General features: G+C 47.7%; 1 protein-coding gene across 1 annotated transcript in view; it reads right to left on the bottom strand.

The window, feature by feature from the left end:
* Window positions 1-18333: 18333 nt before the first annotated feature.
* DNA2 (DNA replication helicase/nuclease 2) overlaps window positions 18334-19444 on the bottom strand; it is a 105204-nt gene continuing 104093 nt past the window's right edge. Inside the window, exon 21 of the mRNA XM_044298652.1 lies at window positions 18334-19239. Within this exon, the coding sequence (XP_044154587.1) occupies window positions 19195-19239 (45 nt within the window). The 3' untranslated portion in view covers window positions 18334-19194. The remainder of the gene's footprint in view (window positions 19240-19444) is intronic.

The following is a 19444-nucleotide window of genomic DNA, read 5'->3' on the forward strand; positions in this document are numbered from 1 at the left end:
GGATTCAGAGAGCTAATCATCAGCTAATGTATTTAAAGGGTTCTGCAGTTTGTTTAAACTGGTAATGTATCATCTGGATAGATCATCAGCATCTGATCGGCGGGGATCCGACGCTCGGGACCCCCCGCTGATCAGCTGTTTGAGAAGGCAGCTGCGCTCAGGGGAACGAAGCTTAGCCGCGCCCAGGCCAGTGATACTAGTTGTGACGTCACTCGGCCAGCGATAATACATAGTGAGAATGTCGCGGCGCTGCTGGAGCGACGCTGCTTTCTCAAACAGCTGATCAGCGGGGGTCCCAGGTGTCGGACAAACGCTGACCAGAGGATAGATCATCAGTTTAAACAAAGTGCAGAACCCCTTTAAGGAGAAATCTCCAGCTACTGAATATCAGGCATGAGCACATTATGGCTGGCTCACATCACCTGAACTGTGGAAAGGAAAAGGTAAAGGCATCTTTACATGGGCCGGGAAGGGGCATTCCTAGGAACACTCATTCTTAATAACTGTCTTATATAAAAGTGATGCTGATTAAATGCTCGTTCAGCAGGTGAAAGCATCGCTGGTACGGTCACCTAAAATCATCGCTTCTGGGCAGCAGATCAGGCAGTCTAAACAGCCCAGAAACAATGATTCTCTATAGGGATGAGCAATGACTGTAGCGATCCCTCATCCACATGCAGAGAAGATGATTGCTGCACGTAAATGCAGCTCTCACTTCCTCCGCCAAGTGGCAATTATTGGGAATGAATGGATAGGTCCTGATAATTGTCAGCTGTGCCGGCCAAGGTAAAGAGGCCTTAAAGGGCTTCTGTCACCCCCCATTGTGCAATTTTCATTAGCCGACATTAGCTATTTGCTGTCAGCTGAGTGCAATCATACATGTCCTACCTTTGTCTGTGGCTTATTTCTTGTAAAAATCATACTTTTATCATATGCAAATTTCTTCACTACCAGCAAGTTGGCCGTGTACTTGCTGGTAGCCGCCGCATCTGCCGCTTCTAGACACGCCCCATCTCCTCTTGATAGACAGGGCCAGCGAGCGCTCTCCTCCTCCCGCTGGCCCCGTCTGCTGCTGAATGCCTGCGCCGTAACGTTACTCGATCGGTGCAGGCTTACTGAGTGAAGGACGCGCGCTTGCCGGCTCCTTCCTCAGTGCGCCTGCGCCGATTATGTCACACTACACCCGGAAGAGAAGACTGCCGATTATCGCTGATGCCGACAGTCTTCTCTTCCGGGTGTAGTGTGACGTAATCGGCGCAGGCGCACTGAGGAAGGAGCTGGCAAGCACGCATCCTTCACTCAGTAAGCCTGCACCGATCGAGTAACGTTACCGCGCAGGCAATCAGCAGCAGACGGGGCCAGCGGGAGGAGGAGAGCGCTCGCTGGCCAAGTCTATCAAGAGGAGATGGGGTGTGTCTAGAAGGAGCAGATGCGGCGGCTACCAGCAAGTACACGGCCAACTTGCTGGTAGTGAAGAAATTTGCATAAGATAAAAGTATGATTTTTACAAGAAATAAGCCACAGACAAAGGTAGGACATGTATGATTGCACTCAGCTAACATTAGCAAATAGCTAATGTCGGCTAATGAAAATTGCACTATGGGGAGTGACAGAAGCCCTTTAATCGGAATCAGGCAGGAGAAGCTGCCTGCCGTTACTTGTGCACTTGGCAGCTGAAGGTCCATGTTGGTCCCATGTTCATATGTGCCCGCATTGCTGAGAAAATTGATGTATTAATATATGCAAATGAGCCACTAGGAGCAATGGGGGCGTTGCCATTACACCTAAAAGCGCAGCATAATCTGCAACTGCCGCCCTCTGCACTTTGACTGACAGTGACAGGTCATCACGCCTGGCCCTCTCAAAGTGCAGAGGGTGCAGCAGTTGCAAAAGATCAGAGCCTCTGGGTGTAATGGCAACACCCCCATTGCACCTAGAGACTCATTTACATACATTAACATTTCATTTTTCTCTGCAATGCGCACATATGAACATGGGACCAACACAGATGCCTTCAGCTGCCAAGTGCACATGTAACAGGTCAGCCAGTGTCATAGGTACAAATCTGCTGACAGATGTCTTTAAAGGCAACCTATCATCAACTTTATGCTGACCTTACGGAGAGCAGTATTAAAGAGGACCTTTCATCAGTCCAAACATTGTGAACTAAGTATACAGACATATACAGCGGCGCCCAGGGATCTCACTGCACTTACTATTATCCCTGGGCGCCGCTCCGTTCTCCTGCTATGCCCTCCGGTATGTTCAGTCACTTGGTTATAGTAGGCGGAGTCTGCCCTTGTTCTGCTCGGCGTCTCCTTCTCCTAGGTTGTAGCGCTGGCCAATCGCAGAGCAGTGCACACAGCCTGGGAGAAAAAAAACCTCCCAGGCTGTAAGCTCTGCGCTGCGATTGGCAAGCGCTACAGCCTGGGAGAAGAAGACGCCCAGCAGAACAAGGGCAGACTCCGCCTACTATAACCAAGTCCCCTAAGTCTCTGCCTACTATAACCAAGTGACCGAACATACCGGAGGGTATAACAGAAGAACGGAGCTGCGCCCTGGGATAATACTAAGTGCAGTGAGATCCCTGGGTGCCGCTGTCCAGATCATAATACTTAGTTCACAATGTTTGGACCGATGAAAGGTCATCTTTAAGTAGTGACAGACATTCTGATGTCAGCGGTGTGTCACTCATGAGCTAAACTTAAGTGGTTGCTGAGAACCGGCATCATAATCATTGCAGCCCAGGCCTTGAAAAGAGTCAAATCTACTTGAGAAGAGTCATCGTTATCCATAATCTCCTGCTCTCTCGCCCATCTACTGATGATTGGCAGTTCTCTCCTAGAGAGAAAACTAGGTAGAAGACTGTCAGTCTTCAGCAGGTGGGCAGGAGATCAGGAGATTATGAATGACCAGGACTCTTCTCAGGTGGCCGTGACTCTTTTCCAGGCCCAGTCTGCAATGATTGTGATGTTGGTTCTCGGCAACCACTTATTTTTAACTTTTGAATGACAGACCGATTAAATCAACTCACCTGTCTCTACTTTATGCTGCCTGATGACAGGTTCCCTTTAAAGTATAGCACTGTATTCTTAAATCTACTCAATGCTGCTTTAGGCTAATTGAACGGGGAAGATTTATCAAAACAATGTAGCTTATAACCAGAGTTGTAGCTAGGCTTTTTTTCACCGGTCACAAAAGGTTGTTTTTTGCCCTAGCCCTGAATCTATATACTCCAGTCATGACAAAATGGCTTGTTGGTGCCCCTCAGCAGCCGAGTCAAATGGCTCTAGAATATGTCTCCCTGCTCGTAGCAATTGACTGATTCCAGGTTATTTTTTTAAATGTTCCTTTGCAAAAAACTGATTAATTATAGGTAACTCCTGCGTGATACTTTGTTACAAAAGGTGACAGTCTCTCCATTACTGTTGTCCATATAGTCCTCAGCTGCTGCATTGGTAGGAAGACATCTGTCCAAGTACTGATGGCACTAAAGTTGCCAACATGATTACTAGATGTAAAAATATACAACATATAAAAGTTTTAAGATTAATTTCTGAAATCAACAATTATAGTCTCTACTTTTCTGTTTGGGTTGTACATCTAATCACTATTAAACTCCCTGACTACCCTGCACATAGTTCTGCGTCATGTGCCGCCTACTGTATTAACCAGTACTGTATACATTTTAGACAAAAACTCGTAAAATAATTAGACTGAAATGTATATTTCTAGCTGACAAGCATGACTGCAATAGGAAATGTAATTAACCAAATGAAAAATTAGAGCTATGAAAATAGAAACCTGTTATAACACGGTGGATATTGAATTATAATAAAGGCTTAGCCAGATCACTTTGTCAGAGAATCGGTTTAATACTCGTTATTTAAAAAAAATTAAAACATGCATACCAAATGGATATTTTTGTATATTGCATACAGCATGCCATTAAACTGCAATTTAATTTAAAAAAAACATACATGGTATAAGTTACTTTGCAATAGAAGGTATATTCTGACGCGTCCGATGAATAAATCTGAGCAGCTTCCTTGCCTTTCACTAAATGAATGTTTCCTGATTCAAACTAATGATGGCAAATACACAACTGTTGAGTTGGAGAGTGGAGTTTCCTCCAAACGTCAGGTAATGGGTATGATGCCACCATATAATTTTATTTATAAAAGCACTCTATAGAGGACATCACTCAAAATAGCATTTGTCCTCATTGGAGCTCACAATCTAAATATCAAATTAAAGGGGTTTTCCAGGATTTACATATTAGCCCCTTAAGGACTCAGCCCTATTTCACCTTAAGGACCAGGCCATTTTTTGCAAATCTGACCAGTGTCACTTTAAGTGCTGATAACTTTAAAATGCTTTTACTTACCCAGGCCGTTCTGAGACTGTTTTTTCGTCACATATTGTACTTTATGACACCGCTAAAATTGATCAAAAATTTAATTTTTTTTTGCATAAAAAAAAAACAAATTTACCAAAAATTTTGAAAAATTAGCAAATTTAAAAGTTTTAGTTTCTCTACTTCTGTAATACATAGTAATACCCTCAAAAATTGTGAGGACTTTACATTCCCCATATGTCTACTTCATGCTTGTATCATTTTGGGAATTATATTTTATTTTTTGGGGATGTTACATAGCTTAGGGCTCTTTCACACTTGCGTTGTTCTGTTCCGGCATAGAGTTCCGTCGTCGGGGCTCTATGCCGGAAGAATCCTGATCAGGATTATCCTAATGCATTCTGAATAGAGAGAAATCCGTTCAGGATGCATCAGGATGTCTTCAGTTCAGGACTGGAACGTTTTTTGGCCGGAGAAAATACCGCAGCATGCTGCGCTTTTTGCTCCGACCAAAAATCCTGAACACTTGCTGCAAGGCCGGATCCGGAATGAATGCCCATTGAAAGGCATTAATCCGGATCCGGCCTTAAGCTAAACGTCGTTTCGGCGCATTGCCGGATCCGACGTTTAGCTTTTTCTGAATGGTTACCATGGCTGCCAGGACGCTAAAGTCCTGTTTGCCATGGTAAAGTGTAGTGGGGAGCAGTATACTTACCGTCCGTGCGGCTCCCGGGGCGCTTCAGAGTGACGTCAGGGCGCCCCACGCGCATGGATGACGTGATCGCATGGATCACGTCTACCATGCGCATGGGGCGCTCTGACGTCATTCTGGAGCGCCCCGGGAGCCGCGCGGGCGGTAAGTATACTGCTCCCCGCTCCCCACTACTACTATGGCAACCAGGACTTTAATAGCGTCCTGGCTGCCATAGTAACACTGAACGCATTTTGAAGACTGATCAGTCTTCAAATGCTTTCAGTTCACTTGCGTTTTTCCGGATCCGGTGTGTAATTCCGGCAAATGGAGTACACAACGGATCCGGACAACGCAAGTGTGAAAGAGCCCTTTAGAAGCAAATTTTGAAATTTTTCAGAAATTTTCCAAAACCCACTTTTTATGGACCAGTTCAGGTCTGAAGTCACTTTGTGAGGCTTACATAATAGAAACCATCCAAAAATGACCCCATTTTAGAAACTACACCCCTCAAGGTATTCAAAACGGATTTTACAAACTTTGTTAACCCTTTAGGTCTTCATGGCAAATGGACACAAAATTTAAGAATTTCGATTATTTGGAAAATTTTCCAATATAATCAATTTTTTCCAGAAACAAAGCAAGGGTTAACTGCCAAACAAAACTCATTATAGGTTGCCCTGATTCTGTAGTTTGCAGAAACACCCCATATCTGGTCGTAAACTACTGTTTGGGTAAACGGGAGGGCATAGAAAGAGGGGAACGCCATATGGGTTTTGGAAGGCAGATTTTGCAGGACTGGTTTTGTTTATACCATGTCCCATTTCAAGCCCCCCGTTGCACCCCTAGAATAGAAATTTCAAAAAAGTGACTCCATCTAAGAAAGTACACCCCTCAAGGTATTCAAAACTGGATTTACAAACTTTGTTAACCCTTTAGGCGTTCCACAAGAGTTAATGGCAGATGGAGAAACAATTTTGGAATTTCTATTTTTTGGAAAATTTTCCATTTTAACCCTTACTTTATTACTGGAAAAAATGGGTTAACAGCCCAAAAAAACTCAATATGGGTTGCCCTGATTCTGTAGTTTGCAGAACACCCCATATGTGGTCGTAAACTACTATTTGGCTAAACGGCAGGACATAGAAGGGGAACGCCATATGGTTTTTGGGAGGCAGATTTTGCTGGACTGGTTTATTTACACCATGGAACCTTTCAAGCCCCCTGATGCACCCCTCGAGTAGAAACTCCATAAAAGTGACCCCATCTAGGAGACTACGGGATAAGGTGGTTGTTTTTTTGGGACTATTTTAGGGTAAATATGATTTTTGGTTGCTCTATATTACACTTCTTTGTGGCAAGGTAACAAAAAATTTAAATTCTAAAATAGTTTCTACATTTGCCATTTCGTTTTGTGGAACACCTAAAGGGTTAACAAAGTTTGTAAAGTAACTAATGAATACCTTGAGGGTGTAGTTTATTAGATGGGGTCACTTTTTTGGAGTTTCTAGTCTAGGCTACATCAGGCAGGGCTTCTAATGGGACATGGTGTAAATAAACCAGTCCATCAAAATCTGCCTTCCAGAAACCATAGGGCGTTCCCTTCGTTCTATGCCCTGCCGTGTGGCTATATAGCCATTTCCGACCACATATGGGGTGTTTCTGCAAACTACAGAATCAGGGCAATAAATATTTAGTTTTGTTTGGCTGCTAACCCTTGCTTTATTACCGGAAAAAGAGGATTCAAATGGAAATTATGCCAAAAAATAGGTGTTTTGGCACCGTTTTTATTTTCTATTTTTAACACTGTTCATCCGAGGGGTTTAGTCAAATGTTATTTTTATAGGGCAGATTCTTACGGACGCGGCGATACCTAATATGTCTACATTTTAAAATTTATTTAGATTTTACACTAGATTATCATTTTAGGAACAAAAAAAAATTATTTTAGTATCTCCATAGCCTTGGAACTACATTTTTTTTTGTTTTTGTTGAGCGACTATCTAATGTAGGGGCTCATTTTTTGCGGGATGAGATGGCGGTTTTATTGGCACTAATTGGGGGTGCATATGACATTTTGTGGCTTTTTTTTTTTTTTTTAACGCTGTTCACCCGGGGGGGGGGGGAAGAGAAGATTTTTACAGACGCGGCGATGCCCAATATGTATGGCTCTCAGACTTTCGAGACACTAAGCAGGCATCCTAAAACTGCGGCCCTCCAGATGTTGTAAAACTACAATTCCCACCATACCCTGCTGATGGCTGTAGGTTGTCTGGGCATGCTGGGAGTATAGTTTTACAACATCAACATCTGGAGGGCCGCAGTTTGAGGATGCCTGCTCTAAAACTAATATTTTTTGGGGAAAAAAAATTGTTTCCTTGTCTCCAAAGTCTGAGAGCCATAGTTTTTTATGTTCTCTAGGACTGTTGGGGATCATAAAAATGTAGTACTCCATGGAAGTGTGATACTCCCTGAAGCAATCGATAACGCAGAGGCCCGGATGATCGGGGCAAGCGTTACATTGAGTGGTGGTGTCCTTCCGTATCCCCCTCTTGTGACACACTCTGCATCTTTTTTGGGTTCGTCCCTTCTTTCCAGTATGGGGGACCACACCTGGAAAATGTTGGCCAGGGACGATCCAGGCGCCTCCAATTCCCGAGGTACTCCGGCCTGCTCTTTCCCGGTCTGAAAAAATCAGGTCCTTGAGGACTGCCTCATAGAATTGGAGGAATGTCCCTGTGCTGCCAGCGCTTCGGAATAGTACAAAAGAGTTGTACAAGGCAACCTGTACCAAGTAGACCGCAACTTTTTTGTACTATGCCCGGGTTTTGCGCATGGCATTATATGGCTTGAGGACTTGATCAGAGAGATCAACTCCTCCCATATACCGATTGTAGTCGACGATACAATCGGCCTTGAGGACCATTGCCGCGGTACCTAGCACAGGGACAGGGGTGATGCCATTACCGTGGATTGTGGACAGTACAAGGACATCCCTCTTGTCCTTATACCTGACCAGCAACAGGTTTCCACTAGTAAGGGCACGGGTCTCACCCCTGGGGATAGGTACCTGGAGGGGGTAGGCCGCGCTGATTTTTCCGCACGGTCCCACAAGCGAACGTGGATCTGGCGGCAAGGGACCTGAACAAGGGAATGCTAGTATAAAGGTTGGCCACGTACAAGTGGTAACCCTTATCTAGCAGTGGGTACATAAGGTCCCACATGAGTTTCCCTCTAACACCCAGAGTAAGGGGACATTCTGGGGGTTGAATACGGAAATCTCGCCCCTCGTACACACGAAATTTGTAAGTGTACCCTGAGGTACTCTCACAAATTTTGTACAGCTTCACGCCATACCTCGCCCACTTAGTGGGAATGTATTGGTGGAAACTGAGTCTCCACTTGAACGCAACGAGAGACTCATCAACCGCGACCTCCCTTCCAGGTACGTAGGCCTGCGCAAATATGGCCTCGAAGTGATTGATGACCAGCCGTATCTTATACAGATGGTCATAGGCAGGATCACCTCGGGGGGACATGCTGCATTATCTGAATAATGCAGACATTTCTGGATGGCCTCAAACCGGGTACATGTCATGCCATACTGTAGAGTGGGGTCTGGTAGAGGACGTCCCCACTCCAGTATTGCCCGACACTGGGTTTTTGCTCAAGACCCATGCGCAGCACGAGGCCCCAAAATGTCCTCATCTCGGCTGCACTGACCGGTGTCCAGCCACTGGGTCTAGCCAAAAAGGAGCCCAGGTGCTGAGCAACGAACTGTTGGGCGTACAGGTTCGTCTGCTCCACCATCAGATTCACAAATGGGTCACTGAAAAAAAACCTAAAATAGTCCATTTCAGTGAAACCCACTGTGGGACTCTGGATTCCTGGATTGCCAACAAAATCCGGAATCTTGGGCTCAAAATCCACTGGGGGACACCAGCTAAGTTCACCGACAGGGGGCTCCGGTGGGCTTATTTGGTGGGCCGGGAAACCAGTACGAGCCCCAGGGTGGCTCGTACTAGGGTGGGCCACAGGGTCCCTAGCATGTGGGGCCCCTGGCTCCGCCTGGCGGCATATCCGCCGCCTTGGGGGCTCATCGTTATCAGATGATGAGGAGGAGGATGCGGATGACAAGAGGAACGTGGGGGGGCGTCTAGGGTCTCAAAGCTAGAAAACAATAAATTTTGTGGCAGGGGGGGGGGGGGGGTCTAGGGTCTCAAAGCTAGAAAACAATAAATTTAGAAAAAGTTTATATATATATTTTTTTTCCCTAACTAACTTTTCCCTTCTATTCCTGCCTAACGGTGCCTCTCCCTCACTGACCCTAACCTACCTGGAGGGTAACGGGTGCCGACGGGGGGAATCGCAGGAGCCTGGTGAGGACGGTGCTGAAACAGGAAGAGGAGGGGAGAGAGGAGCGCCGGGAGTTTGAATCTCCCGCCTCTCTCCCCGCACCAATCAGCACCCTGACAACAGCCATCAACACATTGAGTCCCCATGCATGTAATTGTCTCACATTATTATGGGGAGTGTCTCCGGTCCACATGTAAACAAGGACACAACACATTCTGCTCTGCCCTACATTTGTATCTCAGAGTTGAATACGTTGTGTGTCACCTTGATGCATTACGGTAATCCACATGATGCATCATCTCTATATATTATGATAACTCATGACTCCTCACATTTCAGAGTAATCATAATTTAGTTACCACAACCACAGTAGTTATTTACTACATGCAACCACTTACTAGAACAAGACACCAATCCCTGTCCCTGTAGTGCTGCGCTACCTTATTTTTCAAAAGCGTTGTTTGGTCGCTCTAATATTAATATGCGAATGTTTTGATATTCGTCTGTGATCACCTCATAGAGGGGGCGAGCAAGTGGGGCGGGTTGTTTGCTGCAGCGTTGCCGCACCTCCTGCCTCCCTAGGGGCTTGATCCAGAAGAGGGGAGGAGTTTCCTCCATATATAGCGCGTGTCTTTGCGGCCGCATGCGGTCACTCAGTGCTGATAGCTGCAGCCTCTGTCATGGGGTTAGCAGCTGGTTTGATTGTTTGTCCTTCTACCCACATTCTATGCTCCTGACGAGCCAAACATGGCAAAACACGTTGAGCGACTAGTGGGGGGCAAACCCATGTTTTTGCATTTTGCTTGACTTGCGTTCATACAACAGAAGTGGTTCGCGTCAATCGAGCCCTCTGTAGTATGTGAACAGGTGCACTCAAGCTTCTTTGCTCACACCCAGTTAGTAAGTGTGACGAAACCAACCTCGCCACTGGGTTTTGGAGGGGCCTGGTTGCCAGCCTCTTGCCCCAGGATTATGGCCCATACTAACTTTGAAGGAGAATACAGACCGGCTGCACAGCTTAAATCTGTGGAACAGTTTTGGACAGAAAAGTCATGAGTACAGCTAGGCCCAAGAGACTTTTACAACTAATTTGTGCTATGTTGGGATGTTAAATGTCTATGTGTATTGTAAAGGGTGGGACATTGTTTACATTGAGTAGTGAGGTCTGTTCCATTGTCTCTCTCTGTGTATTGGCGATTGCCCTCTGTCCTGAGAGATAATTGAATTACAACTCGGTTGTCTCCAGGACAGAGGACATTGTGTATTCTCCTGCCTGTGATGATTGTTAACCATGGTGTGCCATGATAATATCACAGGTAGAGGGGAGGATTCTATGTGGGTTGTAGCCTCTGTGTTATTGGTAATTGTATTTAGTTAATTGCGTTTCAGACAATGCCAGTGTGTTAGGTAATTGCGTCAAAGACAATGCTCATTGTATTTTGTTGATTGCGTTACAGACAGAGGAAAGGGGGTTTTGTGTACAATTGCTGGGAAGGTTTCAATACTGTAAATGCATGTGATTGGCTAAAATATAAACTGCCACAGTCTTCTACAAGAGCCCCAGGGGGAGTGTCCCTTGCTAGGAGACCTGTATAAAAGGCTGAAAAATAACCCATTAAAGAGTTCCTGTTTTACCCTTAATCATGTTGAGGCTGGTGTTTGGGTAACTGATCGACACTGGGGATTGCTATACGCTGAAGATTTGCTATACTCCCCTGGTTATAACTATTAGCCCTTGTAAGAGCTGTTCCTGCTCTCTGGATTTAAGAGAGGTTCACCCACTGGAGCCTGGAGCCTTGTCGTAGGTCCAGGGTGGGTGGGTAGGAGACGGTGAGACCTCAACCAAGCTTCGGCAGTTTGTGGGGTCTGCAGCGCTTACGGTGTCAAGTGGAGTGCTTGGAGTCCTCGGGAAGCACTAGGAGCATCCATCGACGGAGGTATCCAGTCGGGGTGCTAGGAGATCCGTTACAGTTAGTGTTCCTTGATTCGTGCTCACAGGGCCGGCGATCAGACATCTGGTTCATACCCTTGAACAGGTGGTTCTTGATGGAGGCCTGCCCTAGTGAGTAGATGTTTATCAATGGATTAGTTGTTAATTTAGTTCAGGGCCATCCAGACTGGGTGATTGAGCTGAGCACCTTGTCAGTGCCACGGTGCGCACATTTGGTTGTGAATAGATAACTACAGACTGCTGGCATGGTTTTGCAACCTTTGTAGTGCACCTGAAGTGGATTTCTCAGTGACTGTACCCACACCTGAGCGGTATTGCAGACCATGTTTTTTCCACGCAATACCTCAATCTCAGGGTCCGTGGATAGATCTTGGTCACTTGGAATTTTATATATTTAGTAGTTTACTTTTCCACACATTTTTTGTATATTTAATAAAGTATGAGTTTTAACTAATCCCTATAGCGTTCCTATCTGCAGTGAATTATTTTTGATTGTGGAACACATACCACTATTAGCTTGCCAGTGAATTGGTGTACAGACTTCCTCTGAGAACATCTATTCTCTCTGGAGAGAGTCAGGAGACCACCAAACTCTTTACATAGTTGGGCAATCTCATTAAAAAGTGGGGATTCCAGTGAATTTCTTTTCAAATATGTACGGCCACTTTAAAAGGTGTACATTCCCTAAAGAGCAACAGCTACATACTACCCCTCTGTGTTACAGCGGATTCAAAGGATACAGCCACAGGCGCAGGATTTTTGATGACAGTTAAGCCAAAACCAGGAATAAATCATAAGGGGGGGGAAACAGTTTTATCTGTCCGTACATACTCATGATATTTACTAGAGTACAGTAGCAAAAAATGTACAATGTACAGATGTTTTAGATAATCCCACTCACTGTAAATGACAGTCTGAATTTCACCTAGCACTTTAACTGTTCTTTTATATGCCTCACAGTGATGATCAAGGTTAACAAGTGGGATACATACATTTTGGATGAGCCTTCAATATGAAGAGATCACCTTATCCATTTTTCCAGTTCTCTCTTGCTTCAATTCGTCCATAAATTTTACACGTGCAAATCTCACAATAAGGGGTCATTCAGACGACTATGTTTTCCGTATCTGATCTGCAATTTTGCGGAAACAATGTGGGCCCATTCAGCTCTATGGGGCCCCGAAAGATGCAGACAGCACTATGTGCTGTCCGCATCTTTACTTCAGCTCCACGGCCCCGCAAAACAAATAAAACATGTCCTATACTTGCCAGCGAAAAAAGGAGATTTTATTTTGTGAAACTCACCTGTAAAATCTTTTTATCGTCTTTTACCATTGGGGGACACAGACCATGGGTATAGCCTAGGCCATTTCTAGGAGGAGACACTATGCAAATAAAGAAGAAAGCTCCTCCAAGGGCTATACCCCCAGACTCCCACAGGAGGACCTCAGTGCGTGCAAAAGCAGTAGGAGACCAAAAAAAAAAAAAACATTGCAAGAGAAAAAACAAAGGAATACCGCCATCGGACCAAAACCATAAGGTCCCAACATAAGTGAACCAACCCCTCCTGCAACAGACAAGAATCGGTGGGAGCTGTGTCCCCCAATGGAAAAGACAAGAAAAAGATTTTACAGGCGAGTTTCACAAAAAAAACTCTCCATTGGGGGACACAGACCATGGGACGTCCCAGAGCAGTCCATGGGGTAGGAAAAAGATCAACACCGGCAGAGGAGCACGTCCAACGGTCAAACAGGAACCACTGCCTGCAATAGCTTGCGTCCAAGAGCAGCATCAGCCGATGTCAAAGAGTGCAGTTGGTAAAACTTTGCAAAGGTATGCAAGGACGACCAGGTTGCCGCCTTACAAAGTTGTGATGCAGATGCTTGATTACACCTAGCCCAGGAGGCCCCCACCGCCCTTGGAGTGCGGGGGAACTCTGCCACGGGAACGATATGCCATGGCAATAACCGACCGAATCCACCACAGGGACCTTGGAGGCCGCCAGACCCTTACGAGGCCCTTCGGGAACCACGAAAAAGGGAGTCAGAACGGCGCAAAGGGGCAGTCACCGAAAGGTACACCCTCAAAGCACGGACAACGTCCAGGGAATGGAGAGCGTGCTCCTTGGGGTTCGCTGGAGAAGGGCAAAAAGTGGGCAGGACAATGTCCTCATTAAGGTGGAAGGTGGAGACCACCTTGGGCAAAAAAGAAGGGACCGGACGCAGCACCACCTTATCCTTGTGGAAGACCAAAAAGGGCACCCTAGAGAAATGGGCCACCAGCTCCGACACCCTCCTGATAGAGGTGATGGCCACCAGAAAGACCACCTTGCAGGTGAGAAGAGACAGGGAAATCTCCCTCAGGGGTTCGAAGGGATCCACCTGGAGGGAAGAACAAACCAGATTGAGGTCCCAGGGGGGCAGAGGAGGAACCGAATGTGCCACCCCCTGCATGAAGGTCCTCACAGGCCCGAGCAGAGCCAGGGACCGCTGAAAGAAAATGGCAAGAGCCGAAACTTGACCCTTTAGGGAGCTCAGGGACTTTCCCAGCTCTAGGCCCGACTGGAGAAAGGAGAGGACCACCGGAACAGAGAAACGAAGGGGACAAACGCCTAGCTTCTCGCAAAAGGCAAGAAAAGCCTTCCAGGTACGATCGTATATCTGGCAGGAAGCTGGTTTCCTGGCTTTGATCATGGTCTTCACGACAGAGTCAGAGAAGCCCCTCTTCTTCAGGATGGCGGTCTCAATAGCCACGCCGTTAAACAAAGCAACCGTAAATTCTGGTGGAAGAGCGGTCCCTGAGACAGCAGGTCCTCCCTGAGAGGAAGAGGCCACGGAACATCCGCCAGCATCCGAGTGACCTCCGAGAACCAGGCGCAGCCAATCGGGGGCGATGAGGATGGCCGGAATCCCTCCTATTGCGATCCTGCAAAGAACTTTTGGAAGTAACGGCAGCAGTGGCAAGACATAGAGGAGGGCGAAATCTTGCCACGGAGACACCAGAGCGTCCACCCCGTACGCCTCCGGATCCCGAGCTCGGGCCAGGAACGTGGGAACCTTGTTGTCGAGTCCAGTTTGCCCCAACGACGACAGACGACCTCGAATACGTCCGGGTGCAGAGACCACTCTCCCGGATCCAGCTTGTTGCGACTGAGGAAGTCTGCTGCCCAGTTGTCAACCCCCGGGATGTACACCGCTGACAGAACTGGAACGTGAGCCTCCGCCCACTGAAGGATCCCTCTCACCTCATGCATCACCATCCGACTTCGGGTCCCACCCTGATGATTGATGTAAGCCACGGCTGTGGCATTGTCCGACTGGACCCTTACCGGGTGACCCGCCAGGAGAGATGTCCAATGAGAAAGGGAGAGGAAAACTGCTCTGAGCTCCAGAATGTTGATTGGAAGGCAGGCCTTCACCGCTGACCAAACCCCCTGAACTGTCCGCGTCCAGAGAACGCCACCCCAACCCAGGAGACTGGCGTCGGTGGTGACGACCGTCCAGGAGATCGGAAGGAAGGAGGGACCTCCCTGAAGTCAGGTTGTGAGAGGAGAGCCACCACGAGAGTTCTGCGCGAACCCGAGGAGGCAGGCGGATCCGAGAGTCCAGACGTCACGATGTCTTGTCCCAGGAGGACAGGATCGCCTGCTGCAGAGGCAGTGTGTGAAACTGGGCAAAGGGGACAGCTTCGAAGGAGGCCACCATCAGCCCCAGAGCCTGCATGCACTCCCCGATAGAGAGATACCGGGAGCGCAGAAGGGCAAGACACCGACTCCTGAATCCGAGAGGACTTTGCATCCGGAAGGAATACCCGGGCTGCCGTGGTGTCCATAATCATACCCAGGAAAATCACCCTCTGGGAAGGACGAAGGGAGGACTTTGGGAAGTTGATCAGCCAGCCAAACTGTTCCAGAGTCTGGACAGTGATTTGGACGCTGTCCTCTGCCTGGGGAAGGGAGGGAGCCTTTATCAGTATGTCGTCCAGTTAGGGCAACAGAGATATGCCTCTGGTACGGAGAAGCGCCATGAGCGGCGCCAAGATCTTGGTTAATACCCGCGGGGCTGTCGCCAGCCCAAAGGGAAGCGGGACGAACTGATAATGATGTCCCCAATGGCGAAGCGCAGGAATCTAAAGTGAGCTTCCGCGATAGGAACATGCAGATAGGCGTCCCGGCTGTCCACCAACACGAGGAACTCCCCTGGAAGAAGAAGAGATAACGGAGCGGAGTGATTCCATCCGGAACCTCCGCACTCTCAGGGACTTGTTTAGCATCTTCAGGTCCAGGACCGGGCGCACTGAACCCTCCTTCTTTGGCACTACGAATAGGTTGGAGTAGAACCCTGCGCCTTGTTCCTGTAGAGGGACTGGGGCAATTACTCCCATGTCCAGAAGAGAAGAGACCACCTGTAAGAGGTCTGAGTCGGGTACCCCGAAACCCGAGAAGGGAAGAAACGCTCCGGAGGCCTGGAAACAAACTATTTTGTAACCAGAGGTTACAACTTCCAGGGCCCAGGCGTCCTGGATGTGAGCTCTCCAAACCTGCTGAAAGGAAAGCAGTCGGCCCGCCACCGCAAGAGGTGGGGGCGCCCCTTCAGGCGGAGGACTGCTTGGGACCCACGGGGCAGGCAGAACTCCCCTGGAACTGTGCCCGCGGCCGCCAGGAGGGTTGGGGCTTAAAGGAAGGCTTCTTGCGGGAATCTTGAGAGCCACTGGAGGAGGGGGCCGTCGCAGATCTGGAAGAGAAGCGACGAAAAGGACTGGTTCCTAGGACCAGAGGACCGAACTCTGAAAGTGCGCTTGGATCTAGATTGGGGCAGGTGGGTGCTTTTGCCCCCCGTAGTGTCCGAGATAATCTCGTCCAGCTTAGCGCCAAAAAGCCTGGAACCCGCGAAAGGGAGGTTAGTGAGAGAGCGCTTTGAGGAAGCGTCAGCGTCCCAAACCTTCAGCCAGACTTCCCTACACTGTGTGACTGAGAGGGCCGAGACACGCACAAAGAGTGCTGACGTCCAAGGAAGCTTCACAGAGGAATTTTGTCGCCTGAGACATCTGAAGGACAAAGTTCAAAGTGTCCGCAGAGGCATCCTGCTCCACGAGGTCCTGATGGTGGCGCTGCAACCATACCGAAAGTGCTCTGGCCACCCAGGCTGAGGCGAATGCGGGCCGCAGACCTGTGCCCGCCAGCGTGAAGATGGCTTTGGAAAGAGAATCCAAACGCCTATCAACGGAGTCCTGTAGGGAGGAACCGTCCAAGACCGGTAAGGCCAATCTGGGCACTGGCAGGTCGACCTTGGATGGGGAAGACCACTGCTGCACGTTTTCTGCCGGAAATGGATAAAAAAGAGTATCCATGCGCCTTGTGGCAGAAAAACTGTGATTAGGGCGGTCCCAGGCCTTAGAAAGGACTTTGGCAAATTCGCCATGGATGGGGAATGCGACTGCCTCTGGTTTCCTGGAATGGAAAAGGGGGAATTCCTGGCTACTGGTGGAAGGAGGGTCCCCCTGGATATCAAAGGTGTCACGAACCTCCATGACCAAGTCCGCCACCATGGTGGACAGTTTAGGCGACGGCTCCAGGTGTCTTCGTCCGAGCTGGAACGTTCCCCCTCAGACCTATGGTCCCTGCGAGGAGGGGGGGGAGTCTGAGTTGGCCTCCAGGCGAGGGGGTGAAGCAGAGTCATCCGAGGAGGGATGCTGCTGCGCACGCTGCCTTTTAACAGTAGAGCGTCCCCTGTGGGAAGCAATGTGAGGTGGAGGAGGGGTGCTAGCCACAGGGTCCGTGGCTGCCATGCGTTCCATAAATGCCATGGCCGCATGTGAGACTTGAGATAAGTCCGCGGCCGCCCTAGATATGGCAGAGGCCCAGGAGGCCCGAAGGGGCAGAAGAGGGACTGGGCTGAGGGAGAGGAGGCGGATGATCCTGTCCCGAGGCAAGCACTGCAGGCACCTGAGACAGATAGAGGCAAGCCGCAGACCTTGCAGGACCCCAGTGGGGCCTGAGGAGCCGCCTTAGAGGACTTTTGGGGGGCCCCTGGTTTTGGCATGATGGCGACACCCAGAAAAATCTGAAGGTTCAGGGTCTCCTACAGTTTGCAGCAGCAGGTGGTAATCAAAAAAGCGCCCTACCGCGACCTGAGAGGAGCAGCCACGCGAGGAGAAACACTGAGGAGAGCAGAAGCGCCGGAGCGGGGGGGGGGGGTTGGTGTCTGGACGTAGCCGGGGACGCCACTTCGACCCTGGCACTCGCTCCACCGAGAGACCATGGCAGCCCCATGCTGCCCTGCATCCTCTGTTAAGAAAAAACAAAAACAAACAGGACACTAAGCAAGAACTGAGGTCCTCCTGTGGGAGTCTGGGGGTATAGCCCGTGGAGGTGGAGCTTTCTTCTTTATTTGCATAGTGTCTCCTCCTAGTAATGGCCTAGGCTATACCCATGGTCTGTGTCCCCCAATGGAATGGGCGAGAAATTGGGACGTAGCCCCATTGAAGTCTATGGGTCTGCAAAAATGCGGATTGCAATACTTTTTTTTTTTTTGCAGACATGCAACTGACAGCAAAAAGAAAAAAGGATCTGCATTTTTGCAGACCACAAAAAACATACCAGAGTCTGAATAAGCCCCAACATATACCAATAAAAAAAGCACTCCAATAACATACTTGCTATGAAAAAGGTCCTATAACGTGAAGCTCCTCAGGACAACCTTCTCTCTTCAAAGCTAATAGTTGCTACTACATTGATTGGCCCCTAACCCACCATCTACCTCTGCAAAATAAAGTTCTCCTCTGTCCTTGCAAGATTAGCGTCAAATTCTGGATGCAATGAATAAATGTAAACCTCAAAAACGCTGCCATCAGAAGTGCAAACACTGGTATGCTATGCAGGAAAGGATGTTCAAATATTAAAGACATAGAAGAGTTATTGATATAACTTGTGCCAATTAACACAACACAATGTAAAGCAACATTTTATTGTAGTATAAATGTAAAAATACTTAAGATGTTCCATAAAAAGACAAAAAACAAACAAACACATAAATAAGTTTAGACCATAGCTTAATTACTGTAGACCGGTGAGGCAAGATTGAAATCTGAACATTTTCTAGTCACAACAAATTTATTATAATAGCGTATTGCTCTACATGAATGAGCGGCCACATGTGTGCACGCAACATCAATGTGACGGCTCTTTAGTGTATCGGAAACGTACACCGCTTTTTACAAAGGAGATGGTTAATCTAAAACTAACATCAAGAGACTGGATGAGATGGAGGTCAGGAATGTGCTTCGATTACCAAATAATCAATATAATGAACTAACACTTAAGAGGGTTGTCCCATTATCCTCAGGATAGGTATTTAAGGTCTGGTTTGCGGGTGTCCAGTCACTGGATATCACGTCTGAATGCCATCAGTGGTCAAGTATGCACACTGCCACCCCCCATTCAACTCTATGGGACTGCCATAAGTAGCCGAGTACACGCGGTTGGCTGTCTTCGGCAGTCCCACAGAATTGAATGGAGAGGAATTGTACAGTAGTGACCACTGGTCCATTCAAATACAAGGCTCCATCCCAGCAGTTGGACCATAGCCGATCAGACACTTATGGGAGAACCCCTTCAATAGCCATTACATTGCAACAGCTACATTTATATCCAGGTTACAACAGGAACGATAACAAAGCAGTGTTACTACACGTAGAGGACACTTCTATACACAGGAATTTTCCAGCAGCATTAACAATCACATTAGGTCCAGTGATTTTCTTAGAAAGAATCTCCTCTGGAAAAGTAAAGCACCTATTGAAATCTTGAAATGATATCCACCGTATACGCAATCGCATGGATCACATTGGAAGGTGTTCATGAGCTCCTGGAGGGAGATTCATAATGTGCTGGTGTCAAGGAGCATAAACTAAAAATAAGATCATCTGTATTGTATATATTACCAGGTGACTTGAAAATACGTCTGAAATGTGAAACCAGAGTGAACCCTTAAAGTGTGAAATAATGTAAGAGGAGTCTTTAGTTATATCGTTCAAAAGGAAAAAAACAAGATTTTTGTATAACTTACCAGGAAAATCTTTCTCGCTCTTC

Source organism: Bufo gargarizans, chromosome 6, assembly GCF_014858855.1.
Source record: "Bufo gargarizans isolate SCDJY-AF-19 chromosome 6, ASM1485885v1, whole genome shotgun sequence".
NCBI lineage: Eukaryota > Metazoa > Chordata > Amphibia > Anura > Bufonidae > Bufo > Bufo gargarizans.